The sequence below is a fragment of the Sander vitreus genome, chromosome 17, assembly GCF_031162955.1.
Source record: "Sander vitreus isolate 19-12246 chromosome 17, sanVit1, whole genome shotgun sequence".
NCBI lineage: Eukaryota > Metazoa > Chordata > Actinopteri > Perciformes > Percidae > Sander > Sander vitreus.
In genome coordinates this window covers 28,881,103-28,904,183 of record NC_135871.1, presented here as the reverse complement: position 1 = coordinate 28,904,183, position 23,081 = coordinate 28,881,103, and the positions used below count along the sequence as shown (strand labels likewise).

Here is a 23,081-nt window from a genome sequence, read left to right as displayed (position 1 = left end):
GAATACCCATAATCAAGATATAATGTATGTATATTGCCTTTTAGAGCTGTGTTTTATGTCCTGGTTAGGAAGGGATTGTTTTGTAAGATATAACAAGAGATAGATAGCAAATGTGTTTCATTTATTATTAAAGAGCCATCGTGCTTTTGATTCAATGTCCTTAACTCTGATTTTCCACCGGTGCTGCGTTCCGGTTTTGTTCCGTCCTCCGCCACGTGCCAAACCACACCGGGAGTGTCTCAGAAAGGGGAGCGTCTTGCTGCCCGATTTGCAGATTATATAGTCTCTAAGAGTACTTTACAGGACAATCACGTGTTTATCACGTGAATATCCAGCATTGACTTGAACGGCTGCAATTGCTCGCGAGGGTCGCGGCGCCTCCGGAACGCAGCGCAGATGCAAATAGGGGTTATTCCTGTTAGCTAATTCTATGTACAGGGTTTCTGCAGGTTTCACCAAGTCAAATTTAAGACTTTTTCAGACTATTATGAATGAAATGTAAGACTTATATCACGACATCAAAAAAAAAATGTGTACAAAGGAAATGCAGAGTCACAAATGTACTAGCTTTGAGATGTTTCTCACTTTTTGCATGAGACTCCAGTGCCTGTACACCCAACGATCCCAGTTGAATTGCTTTCTTGAATAAGAAGGAGTAGGCTTCAAAAACATTGTTAGCAACTGGCTTTGACCAAGCCCTAAATTCTGTTTTTTCAAGCCAAGTATCGTTAAACTCGCACTTCCCCATAGCTGAATAATAAGCATTCTGAAGCGCTGCAGGAGCATTTCAATGAACATTAAGCCTACTACACACAGAGCTGATAATCGGCCGTTGGACAGTCTGGCGAGGTCAGTGACTCGAGTCTGTTCGGTGTGTTCCGTGCGTTATGGAGACGTATTACGTCTCGTCGCTTCGGTGTGTTCCGAGGCACTTTTTTGACCAACTCGGGTAGACTGATCAGTCCAACTGCCTTTTCTGCCGATGGTCGGCCGTCTGGTCTGTGTGTCTGGGCCTTTAGAGACAACGTTTAATGGATGTGGGAAAATTAAGACCTGTTTAAAAGTATTTAAGGCCTAGCACACAATACTGAGTTTGAAATTTTAGACTTTCAGACCTGCGGAAACCCTGATGTACAATTGTACAATTTTACTTGGAAATGGCACATTTCGCAGTGGTTACTGCAATAAATACCAGTTGGCGCACATACAAATACATGTGTTCCTCTGTAAGGTGCAGTGTTTTTGCTCATTCGCCTCAGAAAGCCTGAGCACTCGAGGAATCTAACAAACGCGTTTTTTCTCCAGTGATTCTGATCACACATCAAATGTTCTTTCAGCGCGCCGAGGCCACATGCTTTCCATGTGAGCGAAGCTAACGCGCTTTGTTGGGATGACTCCGCACTTCACAGCATCCACTGGGTTCACGTGGAAACAAGGCAGGTTGTTGGGAGAAATCAGCTTAAGGAAATCAGACAACGTTTTATACACATGCTGCAGCCTGAGCAGTGCTTTTGGACTTTTGGACTTGTTTTGTGGGGGATTCAAGGATGCACTGCTAAAAGTTATGTTCTTTTTTCGTCCGTCTGCACCTCAATACATCACCTGTCTGAGTTCTTCGTCATGGACGTGGACTGTTATCAGGACCCTTTTAAATACAATGTTAAGCATCTGTGTGGCAAATAAATGAGGATTATCCTGCAACAATCTAGGTGTGTTAACCAGTTTAATCTGATCATTGAAATACAATTTGTTTAATGTATATGACTTCTTAAAAAACACTAGCCCTAAAGTGCATGTAAATACACACAAAAAAGTCGTCCTCCGTTTCGTTGCCTTGGTCTGCTAAGGCTTACCTTATATAATGACTTCCATAATGCCTGCATGATATTTCAGCTCATTCAAAGGGTTAAATTACAGATTGTGTGAGCTTGTTCCAATCTGTCGTCCCCAGCACACTTTGTGTCTATTGTGAATTCCGTTTTTTCAGTGTCTGTATATTCTCTGTTGTATGTTCAATGTTATTGGGCCCCCTCTGAAAAGCTTTTAGTATCTCATTTGGGGTTCCCCGGTTGGCGTGTCTTGCATATGAAAATTGTACCTTTGGAAATTGTGACTTAATGATATGATGACGACATATGATGATAAGTGTGTGTGTGTGCGTGTGTGTGTGTGTGTGGGCTTGTTTAACTATATTCGTGGGGTCCAAAAACCGGGAGTCCAGTATACTTGTGGGGTCCCGACAGCTTTGTGGGGCCAAAATGCTGGACCCCACAAGTTTAAAGGGCTGTTTGAGGGTTAAGACTTGGTTTTAGGATTAGAGATAGAATGAGGTTATGGTTAGGGTGAGGGTAAGGGTTAAGGTTAGGGTAAGGGGCTAGGGAATGTATTGTGTCAATGACGGGTCCCCACAAAGACAGTGGCACAAACCTGTGTGTGTGTGTGTGTGTGTGTGTGTGTGTGTGTGTGTGTGTGTGTGTGTGTGTGTCCTCACCAGATGAAGTCCCGGCAGTGGGAGCAGTAGGTGGGCTGTCTCAGGTAGGTGGCCATGAACTTGTGTCCGTTGACCTGGTGGACCCTCCGGCGGACGGCACCCTGCCGCTTCCTGGGACGCATCCGCTGCCGAAACACGCGCTCCTCATTCTCAGCAGAGCCCACTGGAGCTGCACGCACACACACAGGCACGTTACAAATGACAAAACATTGCATTATTCTGCGTTATACTCACATTGTTTTTACTTCTTTCCCCAACTTCTAATTATGCTATATATATATATATCTGTTTATCTAAAAAGATACATTTCTCATATGACACGTTTGCTCATCTCACTTCAATTATACTGCTGCAAAATGGGATTGTCAAGAATTTTGAAACTTCTGAAATAGGCTATAACATATATGTCAATCGAGCTTCTGTGCATGAGCCGCACTGAAATACTAATATTTATTTCATCTTAAAATGTATAATAATACAGGCTTTCTACTGTTCTTTTTTTTTTTTTTTAAATATTGGTGCTGGAATTTGAAGGATCCTTAATGAGATAAACGAGCAACACATTTTAAGCAGTATTTGGTGTTCACACTGTTGGTGAGTCGATGAACTGTCACAAAATCGGCACTCGCACCAGGTAACCACTAGATGGCGATGACACTGCGTGGCTGAAAGTGACAGAGGATGTCCATTTAGGGACACATTAAGCACACTGGTCTATGCTTTTTCACACAGTCAGTCTCTGTGTCTCACTTTGTCTCTCCTGCTTGTGTTGAATTATTACAGAGGGTTCTCCTAGCGGAGCGGCACAGATTTCAATTACTGCCTAACACTGTGTTAATTACGCACACACGCACGCACGCACGCACGCACGCACGCACACACGCGCACACACACACACACACACACACACACACACACACACACACACACACACACTAGCTGGAGCGAGAACGTGAGAGAGAGATGTTAACGAGGTAATGGATATTATGTGAATGACAAGACAAATCAAATCAAAATAGGTGGCATTAATTGAATGGTAGTCAACTAATCAGTTAATCGATTCGTCTTTGCAGCTCTAATCCAGAGCAGAGCTTTTCCTTTTTGCTTTTACATTTCATTACATTTCATTATTTAAAAGCGGCTGTGGGTATTTGTGTTCCCTGAAGGATTTATCTTAACATTCTTGGTGACCCACTGGCCTTTCCTCTAGCCCGTCTGCCTGTTCAAAACAACAACTTACACACATGAAATATCAAATGTACAGAATATAATTAACTCCCCCCCCCCCCCGACACACACACACAGGATGAACTCTTCCTATCGTAATTGCTCCCTCCATCTTTCCTCTGGCACCACCCTCCGGGCAAACTGTTCCACCTCTCGGACACGCTGTACATTCCTCTCTCCCTGTCCTCACTCGCACTCTTCCAGCCCCTTTTGCTATACGCCATCACCATCGCCTAGCAACTGACGACTGCTGCCTAGCAACAGGGTTAGACTTAGTGTCGTCCACTGGGGAGGGTGTAGTGGCGGGGGGTCTGTGATAGACATGCCGTTCCTCTCTGATGTCCTCATCACAACCCCCAAAAGTGAAATGGTGACACGGTAACAGAACTACAGTGAGTGCATCTTAACCTTTATTAGCAGGACTCATTTACTTAAAGTCTTGTACGCATGGAAGGAACACACATACTCAATTCCATTGCCTGTGGAGACATCATGTCCTGGAACAAAGTGTTGGACAGATCAGTGGATGGGCAGACAATTAGTGAGGGGCAATGAGAGTCAACTGATACTAGAGCTACAGAGATTTATCGATTAGTTGTCACCTATTTAACCCTTATGTTGTCTTCCCATCGTCACGGCGACTTTTTGTATTTACGGGTCAAAATTTACAATTAAATCTTTTTTTTCCCCCAACGTTTTGGTCGTCTTTTTCGACCATTTTGTCGCTTTTCCTGATGTTTTTGTCACTTTTTCCAACGTTTATGTCCAATCTTTCTGCAATTTTCTTTGACATTTTTGTTACTTTTTTTTTTTTTCAATGTTTTTTTATTACATTTTTCTTTTCAAAATGTTATAACATTTTATAAAACACCCAAATTCAATGAAAGTAGTGAACTGATCATTTATTTTTTACTTGTGAAGAGCGTTGTAGGGAACCATCCACATTATGGTTTTAGACGGTTTGGTTGAAAGAAACCCAAACTTCCGATATAGAAACTTGGGTTACACTTTACTTGAAGGTATCTACATAAGAGTGACATGACACTGTCATGAATGTGTCATAAACATTATAAACAAGTCATAAACGTGTATGACATAACGCTTCTGTCATTAAGTGTCGTTCGGTTTTGGTCATGACAAGTTAGGGTTAGGGTTCATGTGTTCATGACAGTGTCATTTCAATTAGCCTATTAACAGCCATGTTCAGGGCCATATTCAGCGCAGTGCGTTAAACTTCTATTTTTGGTAACCTAGTTGAATGGCCAGTTGAATGTTGATTCTATAAAAGGCAAGCAGTTAAAGAGTGTGCTGAGAAATCATTCTGTTTTTGATACTGTTCTTAAATTGGCAATCGACAAACTCCATTTCTCTAGAGACTGAAGCTGCAGCATGTTGATTGACATGTTTTAATGATGTAAAGACATGTTCAAGGAGTTCAGATAGAGCCTGTATCAGGGCCATATTTAGTTCAATGTGTTATATGTCACTATTTTTGGTAGCCTACTGTAATTAAATGGCCAGTATGTACTTCATTTTCTTTATTCATTGAAACCTCTGTGTTTACAGGCTCGTGGTGATGCGCAATGTGCTATAGGTGCCAACAACAAAAAAATCTATGTTTGGTAGTGACAATTTGTTTTGTTTTGTCATGGTTCATGTGTGCAATAATGCGATATCAATTCTAAGCTAAAAACAATCGTGATTCATATTTTTCCCTGAATCGTGCAGGCCTACATGGGACCTTCAACAATTCCGATAAGGAGCGATAGCTTGACATAAGGTCATCCTGTCACAATGTCCGGGGCATCAGAGACCCTTTTCCATCCCAGACCTGCACAAAGCCATTGCTTTGCTCAGTTCATCCTGTTAAAGTTGGCCCACTTCCTCCAAGCATTTCAACTTGTCTGCCACAAAACCACATACGCAATACGTATGCATGTGGCATCGCTGTCGGCAGCTACACATCTAGCAAAAAAACGTTTATCTCACAGTAGGGAAAAAGCAGATGCCTACTGTTAAAATAATGCATGAATAGCATTCACAAAGCAGCGACGGCAGCATCCATTTGCCCCGAAGCTTACTGCCGTTTAGCTTCTTTATTTGCAGCTTGCAAGCTGCCACAATAACAGACGCAGAATTCAAAGCATTAACCATGAATAACCAAGTGTTCTACATAAAGGCCACAAGATGTTTCTTACAAAGTGGGATTATATTCAGAGTAGTATACTCCCAGCTGATAACAACAGAACCAGAACAACATAGTCATATTTCACCTGCTTTTGACAACAGGGCTTTGTGTGTGTGTGTGTGTGTGTGTGTGTGTGTGTGTGTGCGTGCGTGCGTGCATGACAGTTCACCCATGTGTTCTCTGCTATGCAAACACATTTAAGTAATGACTGCAATTTCATCCACTCTCCATACACACACACACACACACACACACACACACACACACACAGTACTTAAACATATCGTATGACAGTGCAGACAGAAAAAGCAACAGAGAGAAGCAGAAAGAAATATAATCCAAGATTAAATAACACATTTGTAACAGACAGAAAAGTCCTTGTCCTAATGACACCCTTTTGTCACTGTATTGATCTTCTATGTCTCTCTCTCGCTCTCTCTCTCTCTCCCCCTTCTCTCCCTTTTTCGATGATGTAACTGGTCCATTAGAGAACACTCCACTTTATTAATCAATTCATCAACTCCCTCTCCCCCTCTCTCGACCTCCGGTTAACTCCCTCTCTGTCTTTCTCTTCTTCCATTCCGTGATTCATGTCCCTCTAACACTAATCTGGTGCGTGCGCACACACACACACACACACACACACACACACACACACACACACACACACACACACACATGTTCTTTGGAAGTGTGTAACAGGTGATCTCTCTGGGCCTCTGTGTGTGTGTGTGTGTGTTCTTGGTTTCTTCTGTGTGTTTGTGTGTGTGTGTGTGTGTGTGTGTGTGTGTGTGTGTGTGTGTGTGTGTGTGTGTGTGTCCTCTTCCCTCTCACCCAAAACCTCTGGAAACAATTTAACTTTTTCATTATGTAGCATACGGCAGAGAGAGGCCAGATGGTGAAGGGGTGCTATGCATCTTATGATTCTGTTTTCCTGACAAGAAAACTCTTCGCCGTGTCAACTGTCTGTCCTCGCTGAGTAGCAGAAAAAGACAGCGTGCATAGTGGGTAATACAGAGAGATTGATACCGTAGACTGTGGTTTGCCTCCCATGTTTAACCAACAGTCAGTGTCGGTTTCTTTTAACCATGGAGGCCATCATCCCCAAAGCTTCGGCTAACCGCGCAGTACTCGCTGCCTGAATGTAAACAGACCCTGACCATAGTGGTGGGAGGTCAGAAAACTCTTCTACGAGTTGTTTCTGGAACCGTTACACGAGTTGTTCTGGAAGGCACTGGCAATGTAGAAACATGGTTATAGAAACATGGCCTCTGATGTCTGTCCACTGAGACAAACTACTACTGTAGCAAATGCTGCTGTGACGGTACTGTGTACTGCTCAGCCAGGCTCACTTATGAGTCCAAACTAGGAGGTTACTTTCATTAAAGGTTTTCAAATTGAACTCAAAGGAAATAATAAAGAAGTTGCTAAATGATTGTGCACAAAGTTGGTGGGTTCACTTTTGGGTGAGAAATATTGTCAATATCACACAAAATTGTAACATCTTTTTAAATAGTATTTTTCATATTGTGACCTGAATGACACAGGTAGGGAAAAAGTTGACAGTGGAGTATAAGAGGTCTGCTACGTCCTGCTACGCCCTGCTATGCTCTGCTGTGCCCTGCTACGTCCTGCTACGCCCGGCTACGTCCTGATACGCCCTGATATGCTCTGCTGTGCCCTGCTACATCCTGCTATGCCCTGCTATGCTCTGATGTGCCCTGCTACGCCCTGCTGTGCCCTGCTACGTCCTGCTATGCCCTGCTATGCCCTGCTATGCTCTGCTGTGCCCTGCTACGCCCTGCTATGCCCGGCTACGTCCTGCTAGGCCCTGATATGCTCTGCTGTGCCCTGCTACGTCCTGCTATGCCCTGTTATGCTCTGCTGTGCCCTGCTACGCCCTGCTATGCTCTGCTGTGCCCTGCTACGTCCTGCTATGCTCTGCTGTGCCCTGCTACATCCTGCTATGCCCTGCTATGCTCTGCTGTGCCCTGCTATGCTCTGCTGTGCCCTGCTATGCCCTGCTACGTCCTGCTATGGTCTGCTGTGCCCTGCTATGTCCTGTAACGCCCTGCAGTGCCTTGCTATGCCATGAATTACTACAACTACTATTTCTAGTCACTGTTCCATTATCTTTATTGTGACTATTATTGTCACTGTTCATCACACCCCCAACTGGCACCGTCAGACACCGCCTACCAAGAGCCTGGGTCTGTCCGAGGTTTCTCCCTAAAAGGGAATTTTTCCTCACCACTGTCACACTAAATGCTTGCTCTTGGGGGAATTACTGGAATTGTTGGGTCTTTGTAAATTATAGGTCTAGACCTACTCTATCTGTAAAGTGTCTTGAGATAACTCTTGTTATGATTTGAAATTAGGAGGTTACTTTCATTAAAGGTTTTCAAATTGAACTCAAAGGAAATAATAAAGAAGTTGCTAAATAATTGTGCACAAAGTCGGTGGGTTCACTTTTGGGTGAGAAATATTGTCAATATCACACAAAATTGTAACATCTTTTTAAATAGTATTTTTCATATTGTGACCTGAATGACACAGGTAGGGAAAAAGTTGACAGTGGAGTATAAGAGGTCTGCTACGTCCTGCTACGCCCTGCTATGCTCTGCTGTGCCCTGCTACGTCCTGCTACGCCCGGCTACGTCCTGATACGCCCTGATATGCTTTGCTGTGCCCTGCTACATCCTGCTATGCCCTGCTATGCTCTGATGTGCCCTGCTACGCCCTGCTGTGCCCTGCTACGTCCTGCTATGCCCTGCTATGCCCTGCTATGCTCTGCTGTGCCCTGCTACGTCCTGCTACGCCCTGCTATGCTCTGCTGTGCCCTGCTATGTCCTGCTATGCCCGGCTACGTCCTGCTAGGCCCTGATATGCTCTGCTGTGCCCTGCTACGTCCTGCTATGCCCTGCTATGCTCTGCTGTGCCCTGCTACGCCCTGCTATGCTCTGCTGTGCCCTGCTACATCCTGCTATGCCCTGCTATGCTCTGATGTGCCCTGCTACATCCTGCTATGTCCTGCTATGCTCTGCTGTGCCCTGCTATGCTCTGCTGTGCCCTGCTATGCCCTGCTACGTCCTGCTATGCTCTGCCGTGCCCTGCTACGTCCTGCTATGGTCTGCTGTGCCCTGCTACGTCCTGTAACGCCCTGCAGTGCCTTGCTATGCCATGAATTACTACAACTACTATTTCTAGTCACTGTTCCATTATCTTTACTGTGACTGTTATTGTCACTGTTCATCACACCCCCAACTGGCACCGTCAGACACCGCCCACCAAGAGCCTGGGTCTGTCCGAGGTTTCTCCCTAAAAGGGAATTTTTCCTCACCACTGTCGCACTAAATGCTTGCTCTTGGGGGAATTACTGGAATTGTTGGGTCTTTGTAAATTATAGGTCTAGACCTACTCTATCTGTAAAGTGTCTTGAGATAACTCTTGTTATGATTTGATACTATAAATAAAATTGAATTGAATTGTCGTGTTCTGTCATTTTAAAATGTTAAAGAAACACTGAAACATGCGTCTTTTTATGTGTTTCGGTTCAGTGCAATCGCTACATATGATCCTTTTTTTAAATGTAATGTTTTGGATTCACAGTGAACAGAAAGCGACTTCCAGAAGAGAAGATTAGATCACAGCTCGAGGCTCTCTCTCTCTCTCGCACCACAACGTTTCACATTATGAATAACAAGGTGATCTTAGAGCTCAGAGTCAAACACTGAACTCGGTGTCCTCGTTAAACTGCAGCTGAAAAGCACTTACTGCATGACATCATACGTACACAGATACACCGGAAACTCGCAATGTCTACTTCTTGATGCAGTGGTGTTGATTACACAGTGACAGACTGGCTCAAGACTTCACTTGCCCACAGTGTGAAACACACACACACACACACACACACACATACACACACACACACACACACACACAAAAGAAAGGTCTAATTTAAAAAAAAAAAAAAAATAGAACTTTAGAATCATTTTAAACAGATAGCACTACTTTTAACATATTGTGTTGTATAGTTAAGAGCAACACGTGTTTGTCAAATGAATTTGAGAGTGATTGGTTTGAAGAAAGAGGCAGACAGAAAGAGGAAGTGGCGGCAGGGAAGTCTTGCTCAACACACAAGGCGCTTTAACTTTTAAGAAAGCTTACTGAGCAACCACAGGCACACAACACACGGGCGCACACACACGCACGCACGCACGCACACACACACACACACACACACACACACACTAAAGGAGAGACATCAGCCTCAGTACAATACAGTATGTATGTGTGAATGTAAATGTTGCATTCAGAATATGTAAATTAGCATGTATGTAAATTCATATATGCATACATGCTTTTATGTACATTTTCGATTCAATCTATTTCTGTTATTGCCTAATCAACATTTGGTTTTATGTATGTTCGCCTATTTCTATAAAAAAAAATATTGTTTTTACTATTAACAATTATTTTAGTTATATGTTACTACATTATATAGAATATATAGCGTGTTTTTTTTAATGATTTTTCAGGTGGGGGACAACCATCAGATTGGGTGGGTCCTATGCCCGCTGTCTCGGTCCTCATCGACAGACGATCCAGAGAAATAAAAGTGAACACTGAGTTATTGAGACCAGATTATCACTTCTCTGAACCGTTTAAATAAAAGCTGTTTTGGAGTCATTAAAGTCCTCATATTATGCTCATTTTCAGTTCATAATTGTATTTAGAGGTTATATCAGAATAGGTTTACATGGTTTCATTTTCAAAAAACACCATATTTTTGTTGTAGTGCACATTGCTGCAGCTCCTCTTTTCACCCTGTGTGTTGAGCTCTCTGTTTTAGTTACAGAGTGAGACCTCTCACTTCTGTTCCATCTTTGTTGGGAGTCGCACATGCGCAGTAGCTAGGTAAGGACTACTAGCCAGTCAGAAGCAGAGTATGAGGGCGTGCCCTGACAGTACCTAGGTAAGGACTACTAGCCAGTCAGAAGCAGAGTATGAGGGAGTGCCACGCTAGCAGTTAGGCGAGCATTATAACGTGTGTTACAAAATTACGTTTGTCTCTGAAGTAAAGGCTGGACTACAATAGAGCTGTTTGGAGCAGTTTGTGAACAGTGTTTTCTGTTGGAGATGGTGAGTCCCTTTGGGGTGGACTTTGGGATTTTTCACTTTGTAAATCTATAACGTACACAAAAAAAGATAATATAACAATACAGGAAAGGGAAAAAGCCAAAAAGCATAATATGAACACATTAAAAAAAAAGAAAACAGATACCAGTGGTTTAGTGTTTCATTCATGTTAGCGGGCCTCGGGTGCCCTGAGTTGACCCTGGCCTTTATGTAGAAAAAGGTTCTTACCTTCACTGGAAGATCCTGATAGGTCAATAACAACATAGACCTTCCCCTCTGGCTCCAGGTCAATCTGCAGACACACAGGTAATGGAAAACATCAGATAAGGAGGTAGGCAAAGGAGGGTAACAGAGGGACAAGGGGAAGGAAATAGAAAAAATGGAAGAAAAAGAGACAAAGAGAAAGAGTTAAGAGTACAAATGTGAGTAAAAAAAATCAATCAGCTTTAATTGATGTTAACTGGTTTTTTTTTTAGCTGTCTGATGAGGCAAGTGTGCATGTTGTTTACAGCATGGAAGTTACATAGCAAATTGTGCAAGAACATAAATGTGCAGAAACATTACTTTAGGCAATATGTATGCAGTGGTATTTGCCGTGTTGAAAGTGCTTCATTCTTGTAGCTCATGTCCCAGTACATTGACGGGGACTAGGGATGTAACGATGCATCGAGAATCGGTTCAAAATCAATATGAATGTGTAAAGATTACAACCGTTTGAGATGAAAAAATTTGTATTAACAGGGCACACGAAGCTAACTGGCTATAGTTAGCCTGTACGTATGCTAGCGGAATTAGCTAACGTTGCGTAGCCAGCCAGCTACTTCGGCAGTAGTTCCAGCGAGCTAACCATGACAGCTAACACATAAACAAGTGTCTCTATTTCAAACATCACTGCAGGTTGACTGCTTTTAGCAGCAGAGGTTGATTGTGGGCGTCAATACTGTCGTGGTTAGCTCGCCGAAACTACGGCCGATTGCAGAAGTAGCTGGCTGGCTACGCAACGTTAGCTAATGTCCGCTAGCATACATACAGGCTAACTATAGCCAGTTAGCTTTAAAACCCACCTATCTCGTAGGAGCGAAGCTTAACATTTAATTCAATAAAATTATAGTACAAAAGGAGCACTAACGCCACAGGTCTTGTGTTGACAACGTGGATGCAGATATAGGAAACTCCGAACTCCGAAGGCAGTTGTAATATTTAATTACAGCAAACGTCGGCGTAGCTAGCTGTCTAAACTTGTGAAAAGCTGAACAGCATCCCCGTCCAAGCTGTGTTTCACTTTCCCTCCAATATTATTATACACATAATAAAGACACATGGATTCGGTCGAGACCAAAAGCCATATTTTGCAACACCAGTGGCACAGACCGAGACCATAGACAGTGAACCGAGACGGGGCTTTCGTCTGTCATCTCCCCAACGTGACGTAATGCAATGCATTGTGGGGGAAAAGAGAATCATTGCAAACCGCTGTAAAATAGTACTACTTTTTCGTATTTTATTCCGTTTTGTGATATCCATTGTATTTGATGTTGTTGGGTAACAGTTTAAATGGTTATTACCAACAAGCAAATTGCGCAAATTCGTTAGAAAATAAACCCTGCAAGATGGGCTTTAAACCACACTCATGCATGCTCATACTCATACTTTTACATACACACCTCCCCAACCATACACTCTCCATGCTTCCACTCCTCCACATTTACCATTCATTCCCACTCATCCATATATCTTTCACATTTTGGACACACAAACCCAACCACCCACCCACACACACACACACACACACACACACACAGTTTATTAATATCCAAACCAATGCTGTCCAAACTGCTCCAAATCCAAAACAGGCGCACACACACGCACACACAAACATACATGCATACAGAGATTCCCCGATTTATTCGAGAGATAAAGGAATATTTTTCAGTCATTTGTCTGCAGCTCAAAAAAAACCTGTATAGTAAACTTTAAATTGTGAGTTGTATTGAATCGTAACATCCCTAGATGGGACACAGAGCTGAGAAATGTCCCTGCAGCTTCTGTCCATATTATAAACCAAGTACTAAACGTCATATGAAGCAAAATTATTTATTATTACGTTGGTAATCAACAACTACAGCTCTTACGAGTCTTACACCATCTACATTCCAAGACTATATGCAGAAAACTCCAGTATCATGTTTCAGCTTTTTAGACAGACCAATGAAAGAAATGCATCATGTGGATAAAGCAGGTAGCCTGATGTCGTCATACTCAGACTCTAGTCAGAATATGAGTCTGATTCTGCTCCATTGGGCTGTGATTATGGGGCGTGTTTCAACCGAACCAGTAAAGAAAATGCCTCTGCACTCAATTGGATAGACCTACAACCAACAGAGTATGTGACGTATGTTGAGCGACGCATAGTTCGACAAATGCCTTGATCGCGGTTCTCGGTTCCTCTTTTAAAATGAATGCGCTGTCGATATCTTCTATAACAGACGCAATGGCGGAATCTACACATCTCAATTCTCCAGCTGCAGCCATCTTTGTTGTAAACAAATTCAACCCAAGCGCTCTTTGGTGACGTGGTTGATTACGTTACTGTTGATCATCTGTCCATCATCGTATAAAGCCCGCCCTGACAATTTGATTGGTCCGAACAGCTCTGGTTCGAGCACAGTTGCTCCACAACGGATCAAGTCCAGACCGAACTTCCCGACCTCAAATGTTGTGGGCGGGACTAAGGTCGGCTGGCATCCAGGCTATGAAGCAGGTGGAACAGAGGCTAAAATGGAAAGACAGCCTGGAGTTTTCATTACAGAGGAAACGCGGGACACGATCCCCGGTCTCCTGGGTGAAAGTCCTGTGTAGTTTGACCCATTCACCAACCCAACCAACCTCCCTATGCGGATTTTCGGACTTTCATACTACTCGCTACCGTAGTCGCCCTTAATGCTACGTCTTCTTCTCATTGACTTTACATTGGTGTTGTTTTCCGTGGTGGCCACACACATTCCTTGCCACCACCACGGAATGCGGTGTTAACGGTTTGTGATCATTTCAAAGAATTCACGTAATTTACGTTACAAAACAGGAAGTTGAGTAGCAGGCACCCAGATAAGCCCACACTCTATTTGACTTTGGTTTTTCTTGAGAACTCTGTCGACACATGCACACCAAATACCATCTCTATGACTAGGTACCTACAGTATTATTGCTGTTCTGCTGTTATTCAGCATTACAAAGACGATTCACAAATCTTATAGACCTTTTTCACAGCAGCCATGTTGACATGTCACAGTAGGAAAAGCACAGGTGTATTCAAACCCATTAATGATGGCTGTATTCCACTTAGGAGAGGCCCTGGTATTGTTCATGCTGACTCACTGAAATAGCTTACTGGGACACTTGATGGAATAGAGTCATCGTTAAGGTTATCAATTTCAACTGTGCTTTGCCTACTATGACAAGTCAACATGTCTGCTGTGAAAAAGGTCCATTATCAGTGTTCAAAGTTTGGAAACCGATAGTTAAGGAAACTTAAGAAAGCAAAAGTCCCCTGCCAAGTTATTATTTTTTACAGAGGAGCAATAGAAAGCATCCTGACTGGAAACATTACAACCTGGCATGTTATTTTATGTAATTTAAAAATGATTATTTAATCGTCATTTATTTTATTCTCCCTTATTGTTTTGAAACACTTTGAATTGTGCTGTCCAAACATGGCTGCCATGCCTTGCTTTAAAGGACAATTCCGGCGCAAAACGAACCTAGGGGTTAATAACAGATGTGTACCCACTCGACCGTTCTCTGGGACATGTTTTCATGCTCAATCGAATGTCAGAAAACTGATTGATTTGATTTTGCATACATTTTCCATAATGTGTTGATATCAGAAAAATCTACCCACTCGCCGCCAACACAAAGGTGTTGTTGTCAGACTGTGGGGAAACTGTGGGATGGTAACATCCTGCTTGGCCAAAATCTCACAGTGTCACTGTGCAACGCGGCGGTAATGTGGTAAGGTATAGAAGAGAGAAAGTTGGAGGAAACAGAAAAACACACTGTGGTGTGGGACTCAGCGACACATATCCTGTCGCACACACCCACACATCATATATACACCTCACACCAGTGCTCGAATTACGTGGGAGCCCGAGCTCCCATAGAGTGAGGACTGGCTCCCATGAAAGCAACAAAGTCAAAAATCTGACGGGGTCTCTCATATCTGAAGGTGTCTGCCATATGTGGCATTGTAATTTAATCTTAAACAACGCTCATTATCCAACCCTGTGCGGTCTCTTACCATTAAAGACTACAACGGGACGTAGACCTGAGCCCACCCTACGCTCATGAACGCAGCATGACTGTACTTCACCACCACACCACTAGGCTATGTGAGCAAACCGCGTATAGGCTACGATCGATTTGACAGCACTCGCAAGTCCGAAGAAGTCACCTTGCTTTTAGCTTAATGTGCTTTTGAGGTAAATACCACCAATACATCTTAAATAAATAAATCTGTAGCTATCCTCTGCCATTCAGAGCTCCGGAAAAGTTCCCAGATATTTTGAAACACCTGTCAGCAATACAATGCAATCTCTGATGGCGGAATATTCAGTGAATAGGGCTACCCGACAACATGTCAGTGCAAATTCCGAAATTGTTCGTCTATTTATTTCCACGGTTCAACACACGAGACGACTGAACACCCAGGTGTTGTTATCACTACGTGTACGTTATAAGACTAGAACATAGTTTGGCTGTGCAATGGCTTTATTCATTTCTGCCAGTCAGTGCGTGTTCCCTGTGTATACGTTAAAGACTACATGCCTTACTGTGTTTGACACTGAGTCATATCTGAGACGGTGGTCTGGTTCAATGAGTTACATTTTATTTCATTGTGAAATTGAGAATGACACTCAGACTAAATCGTATAGTCTATTTCTTTGTATTGCGAAATTGAAATGAAATATGGACTATTACAATCAATAATATGTTGAAATTAATTAAAAGGAATCCATTTCTGTAAAAAAAAAATAATCTCTCTGTCTGTTATGTGCGTGTGTCAAGATAATAGCCAAGGCCTACCGTGCGCATAAACTCACGCCTAGGCTATTTAATTGTATAGCCTTGTTAGGCTATGTGCAGGGTGTGCCAACTTTGTTTTATGAGAAAGAGAGACCCCCTTAAAGACAAAAAGATCATTCGAGCACTGCCTCACACACACACACACACACACACACACACACACACACACACTGGAGTCAGAATGTGTTTAGGTGAGAGAGAATCTCAAGGGAGTGAAGACAACTGCTGCTCTGCAATCTATTGAGTGTCTGCACGCGCTGGTGTATACAGCAAAGTGTGTGTGTGTGTGTGTGTGTGTGTGTGTGTGTGTGTGTGTGTGTGTGAGTGCATGCAAGCTCATCTAATGAAAGCAAGTGGGCATCAACCGGGGGCTCACAGAGTTTCTAACATCAGCTTGCACCACCCACAGCATCCATAATACCCCCTTTTGCACACACACACACACACACACACACACACACACACACACACCGAGTGAACTGAAGTGAAGACTTTGTGCAGTGAAGGCGAAGAGGCGTGGGTTCAGTAATGTATACAGTAGGAGATAGAAAGCAGAGAGAGAGAGAGAGAGAGAGAGAGAGAGAGAGAGAGAGAGAGAGAGAGACGGATGAGGGGGAGGACAGAGAAAGTTTGTTGGCTTGTTCCAATGTGAAAGTGCAGGGGCGGAGGAGTGGGGAGCACCCTGCCTGCAATTACTTCTTTTTATTGTTAACACACTGTCTTTTCACATCCAGTGTTTGCTTGTTCCAGGAACGCCACATTGTTGTTGTTGTTGTTGTTGTTGTTTTTTGGGGGGCTTAATACAGTGTTTCCTCTATATTGATTTTGTAGCGGCGGCCCGCCATGGCAAAATTTCTGCCGCCACGGTATCAGACGCACAATGTAGTCTCGGTTGCCTTTTAAATGATCCTGCCGACATAATGCACCCCCCGTTGGCTGCTGCTCACATTGCAATTTAACAACAAGTCAAACTATTCAGGGGTTGTTCGGACAGACCTGCCCCCACTGCTAAAAAAAAATCCTAAAGGAAACACTGTAATGGATCTTTGTTATCAAGCAGGACAGAACACAGAGCATTCTGAGGTTTAACAGGATAAATATTGCCATCCATCTGCATTTTCTACAAGGACAGGAAGGAAGGAAGTCGTTGTGGCAGATGGACAGATGAGGATGGCAGAATATTACCATGAGTCTGGCAGGGGAGGGGGAGGACACAGTTTCTGTTTCCAGGGTTTGATAACAGAAAATGACTTGAACGCCGTTGAAATGTGGGCTGTTTTTGTCACCAGCTTCAATCAAAGAACGGCATAGCATTGTCTTACTGTCAGATATGTAGAGAACAAGAGTAGGCGCATCAACAATTGTACTAGCGGAGTGTTTCGTTTCTGCAGTGTAAAATTGGGCTGAATAAAACAATATTTTCTGGAAAGGGACCGACATTCTGATTATAAGTGAAGTGAGTGCTGCTAGGGCTCATTGTTTTTGGTTTGAATAAAACATGTTGAAATTATCAGGATAGGAGAGCAGTAAGGAAACATCTGCAACATAAAGTTATGTTTGTTCGTTGCTATATCAAAACATATCAAATACATACATCTGAGAGGGAGCAATGACTCTTTAGCTAACTGATCACAACAAGGAATCACAAATAGCCGGCCCAAAAAACGTTGGGAACCAATGGCCAAAAGAATATGTCTTAAAGGCGTAACTCTCGCCAAAATGCAACCCGAGGGTCTTTTTGTGAATGTACCCGAGTCAAACTTTCGTTTTCGTTGGAACTAAGCTTTAGGAGCTTTCCATCTTTACTCTCCTCCCTGTTACGTTTAAAAATAGCGACTGTGATGCGATTATAGTAGCGCCCCTAGCACTCCCATTCAAAAGGCCATTTGACCGAAAACAAAAATACGGTCAATCTTAAAAGTGGCGCTTCCGTCCTAATTATGCTTTTAAACCAAAGTCTGACTCAGGTAAATTCCCAAAAAGACCCTAGGTTGCATTTTGGCGAGAGTTATGCTTCAAGGCATTGAGTTGGGCACTGGGTATCTAGCAGGACTGGTGACAATGTCTAGGCTATTTGCTAAATCAATAAATAAAAAAGAAATAATGGATTAACCAAAAAAGTAATTACTGTATACTGTAATAAGCTGCTTCCATCCACCTAAAGCTCTACTGATACAGTAAACCCACTTTGACCCCATGTCATCAAAGAAGTAAAGAGACAATACATAGAATGGAATTCATGAAAAATTCAATGTTGTTAAATCATTGTTTGGACCCCAAACATCCCACTATATGGGCTGCACCATTCAAGGAAAATGTGCAATATGCGATAATGTATCGCAAAAACAATACTACTTGTGATAAATAAACAGATATTAGTTCAAGTATTCAGTTCTGCCTTTCTGTTGCTTACATTATATTGCTAAAATACAACAAATTGCTTGTTGAATACAAAAAAAAAAAACATGGGAGGAAATTATTTCCAATATTCTTTTATTGAACAAATTGAACATTGAACTGAAAAGGCACCATTAAAAAAAATGGAATGATAGTTGCATTTGAAAGTGCAGGTACTTATACTCTCTTTCAACCGAGGTAAAAAATAAAAAACCCTGAGTGTTACCGTGATGTGTCGTGGTCATTCTTGGAAGAACTCATTCCGCTTCCCTCTGGGCGGAGATGTAGCAAAAACCAAACCGGTACAAATGTTCTTTGGTTCCTTGTCCAATTCAAGCTGTTAACTTGCACAACTCTTGAATGCACAGTTTTTTATTAGTGTCGATTAGGTCTTCTCAGTGACAACTTTAATAAACACTTTCCAGACAATCTCGAGGGATTTCATTTGACACCGGCCACTTATTAGGTGATGAAATTGTTCTCCATCAATCTGTTGGTTGTGTGCTGCTAGGAGGTTTTGATGTTTTGTGCCTTCTTTATTGTGTTGTTGTTGTTGTCTTGTTATTTGTGCCTCCAACTGCAAATTAAATTCCCCCTCGAGCGACAATAAAGAACTCTTTCACGATGTCTTTATCGCGCAAGTTGATATTGCGATGAAGATAAAAAAACTATTTATTGTGCTGCCCTAACACACACACACACACACACACACACACAAACACAGCACTTCCATTCCTCTGAGGTCTTAGCCCTCCATTCTTCAGCTGCCTACTGAGCATGTTAAGACTCACAGGTGCAGATGTCACTAAATATAGAGGCGCCGGAGGAAGGAAAAGACCCTTCAGTGTGCGTATGTGTCCACGACTGTTGTTGCCGCCGTGTGTTAATACTCATACACATGGCGGATGCGCTTAACTAATTTGACTCCTCCTCCCTGTTTATCTGAGAGCTGATGGCTGTATGCACACTGAGGTCAAAGGTCACAGGAAGAGCACTCTGAAACAGTGGAAGAAGTAGGAAGATGTGTGTGACTGAAGATGTGTGTGGTTTCGGATGTAAGCATTACATTCTTTGGCACACTGAGCTGGTTTAAACCATACTGTGTTCTAAAAATGGTGCCCATTCATTGAAATGAAAGTTGCCTACCCAGTGCATAGGTCAAAAAGGGGTTTACTTTGCATGGTCGGACGCACTGCACATTTGCATTAAGGTGCTGACACACCAGGCAGACAGCAATGAAATAGTCACGACGAAGGCCGACTGTGGCGCCGCCTCGTGTCAACTCTGGCTCTGGCCAAAAAGTTGTTACAAGGCTACAGTTGACAGTAGGGCTGGGTAAAGGGTTGGGTACCGAAACCCGCTGCTAATATAACGTTGTAATAACGACAGGTATCTACCAGACCGAATAGCAACGTGGATTTCGATACCGCATTACGGTGCCTCTTAAAATGGCCATGCCAGTTTTTCATTGCCAAAATGTCGCCAAACTTTGGAGCGTTATGTAACCCCTTTCACAACAAGCTAGCATGGCAACATTTGTACCAATAGATTCCTTGGGTCTTGTAGTTTCACATGATTCAGAAATCGATTCTGGATTTTATGAATCCATTTTGGAATATTCAAATGAAAATCGATTTAAATCGGAAAAATACTAGCATGGACACTAGCACATACGCTTCTGCGTGAAAGGAAATAACTCTCCAAGCCAGCAGGCAGCGGTAATCTATTCATCATTTAAAAAAAAGTGGCAACCAGATATAAATCGTTGTTATGAAACATACAAAAAAACAGTGTTATGCCAAAATCAGCCAGCAGCAGCACAGAGCCTACAGTCCCTCCGCTTCACTCCTCGACGGGACGACAGCGGACGCTGGGAGATAGCTAACCACGTAACCCTTCTCTGTTCTTCCGCTCCCTGCAGGGAGGAAGTGGAGGGAGCTAGCAGCGCGCTGTGCGAATGGCTGGCTAGTTAACTAGCTTGCTAATTCCACCCACCATGCTTTCATTCTTCATTGGTTACAGGAAATGAGCCAAGCAAAGTTGTCGCTCATCCGGCGATAGCAATGTGGAAAGAGTGTGTGTAGAGGCAGTGAACACCACCTGAACTTTTAGCATCACAGCAGTCCACACTGAATAATATGACTTCATCGTCCCTATTTGCTTGGTAAACTTGACCAGGATATCCACAGTAATAATATCACATCACATAATATCAAATAATAACACAAATGACGTACACAGTAAGCCGATGCGTTTCCACAAATTCCATTTGCTTCAAATACACGATCTTCTTCATGTGGTAAACTGTGTGTGTGTATATGTGTGTGTGTGTGTGTGTGTGTGTGTGTGTGTGTGCATATTGTGCTGTATATTTAAGAGGAAAGTCAAAGGCTTTAACTCAATTGAGCAGTTTTCCATCCGCTCTAATGTATCTGAAGCCGTCTGTGTGTGTGTGTGTGTGTGTGTGTGTGTGTGTGTGTGTGTGTGTGTGTGTGTGTGTCAGTCATTCAATACTGAAATGCCGTGATTATTTATCACCGGTACTTACATTCATATGTGTAGAAAGAAAGAATACTTAAATCAACACTACACTGAATGTAACTAATAGCTAAACAACACTGTTTAGCAATCATGCTATTCCTCATATGAAATATGTAATTTTAAAGCCAAAGACTAATGAAATTAAATAGTCATGAATAATAATATCACCTGGGTCGGGGTGCTATTTTTGGATCCTGTTTTCAGCAGTTCGCTGCAGGTGTGCATGGCATTTAGCCATATTCTTTTTTATTCTCTGTTTAGTTATATTGATAAAGTTGTGTGATGTTGTTATTGATTATTATTCTTTGATTGTTCAAATGAAGTGCTTTTCTTTAGCAGCCTACTCTCGTTGTCTCTCAACTTTCTTGTCTAAGAGTCGGGCTGTGACTGATGTAACCAAAATAAAAGGTTTGGTCCCCCCCACCCAGAACATGCAGTTACACTCTACTCTGTTTGTGTAGTAAACATGTTTGGTGTCTCTGAAAAACCACCTGTGATTGGTCTGTGAACAGTCCACTTGGGAAGAAGGAGCACTTGATTTGATGCACCTTACTGTGTGTGTGTGTGTGTGTGTGTGTGTGTGTGTGTGTGTGTGTGTGTGTGTGTGTGTGTGTGTGTGTGTGTGTGTGAGAGTGTGGAAAGCTCCTTGCCTAAAAATAAAGATCCTTCAGCAAGTGTTGATGAGTCCTGTCCACACCTGCCAGCTCTGTCTCACACACACACACATATACATATACATATATATATATATATATATATATATATATATATATATATATATATATATATTCATTCACACACACACACACAGTGGCGCACACACACAATGGCACACACTATACACAAACACGCCCACAGTCTGTTAAGGTTCAAGTGAAAGCACATGACTTTGTTGAACTCTTGGCTCAGATTCACTGTAAACACACACACACACACACACAAAGGTTTGTGGCACTATCTTTGTGAGGACCCATCATTGACATAATGCATTCCCTAGCCCCTTACCCTAACCTTAACCATCACAACTAAATGCGTAACCTTAACCCTTACCCTCACCCTAACCAGAACCTAATTATAACCCTAATCCTAAAACCAAGTCTTAACCCTCAAACACCCCACGAATATAGTTAAACAAGCCCACACACACACACACATTTTTTAGACTCACTTCTCATCTACTGCGCAGACGACGCCCAGGTTAAAGTAAAGAATGTCGATCCATGTAATAGTTGGCATGTCTCCTACTAATCCAGCGAGGATTTAAGGTGCATGGGAGAAGGAGCTGTCAGTGACTGTTGATGAGGAGACATGGGAGGATAGTTGGAGTTAGGCCAAAAAGATATCCATCTGTACTCCAACAAAAGCAATCCAGTTAAGCACTATACTAGGGCTGCACGATTATGGCCAAAATGATAATCACGATTATTTTGATCAATATATTGATCACGATTAATTATCACGATTATTCGTTGATTTTAATCAAAACTAATTTTATTGTCACATAGGCTGATTATAACTGCTTTCACATCCATATTGTGCTACATTCCTCCTTTGTTGAAGGATACTATGAAGTGAAGTACAAGTATACTATGAAGGAGTATGCCATTTCAGCTGTTGTGCGACCGCTTTCCAAACATGCGCGTTTGCCGTGAAAAGATACAGGCAATGATAGACAATTTTCTGTTCACGTTAACGGGGCATGTTAAAATCCGGTGCCCGGTATGTACCGGACGAAATAGCAAGGCGGATTACGGTGCCACGTAAATGTCTGCGTTGCGCTCTGATGCTCCAAAACAGACGTTAGAGGCAACAGAAACATCAGCCTCTTTCCGACCATGTAGTTACAGGAACGTAGTTATAGGAACAGTCCACTTCTAAACAGTTCTACTAACTACTCTTCCCCAAAACCGTTTTTGCCATTTGCATTCACACTGGCCAAGTGGCCATAGGGACTGACCTTTTGTTATTATAATCACAGCCATCTAACCACCACTATGCGGAAAAGGGAAAAAGACC

The 23,081-nt window shown here is 42.6% G+C and overlaps 1 protein-coding gene across 2 annotated transcripts in view; it reads right to left on the bottom strand.

Moving 5' to 3' along the window:
* The window catches only part of LOC144532458 (protein kinase C epsilon type-like), a 104,904-nt gene that overhangs the window by 51,971 nt on the left and 29,852 nt on the right, over positions 1 to 23,081 (bottom strand). For both annotated transcript variants that reach the window (XM_078273227.1, XM_078273228.1), the window contains exons 2-3: positions 11,277 to 11,340; positions 2,492 to 2,660 (exon numbers count right to left, since the gene is read on the bottom strand). In XM_078273227.1, coding sequence (XP_078129353.1) covers positions 2,492 to 2,660; positions 11,277 to 11,340 — 233 coding nt within the window. The remainder of the gene's footprint in view (positions 1 to 2,491; positions 2,661 to 11,276; positions 11,341 to 23,081) is intronic.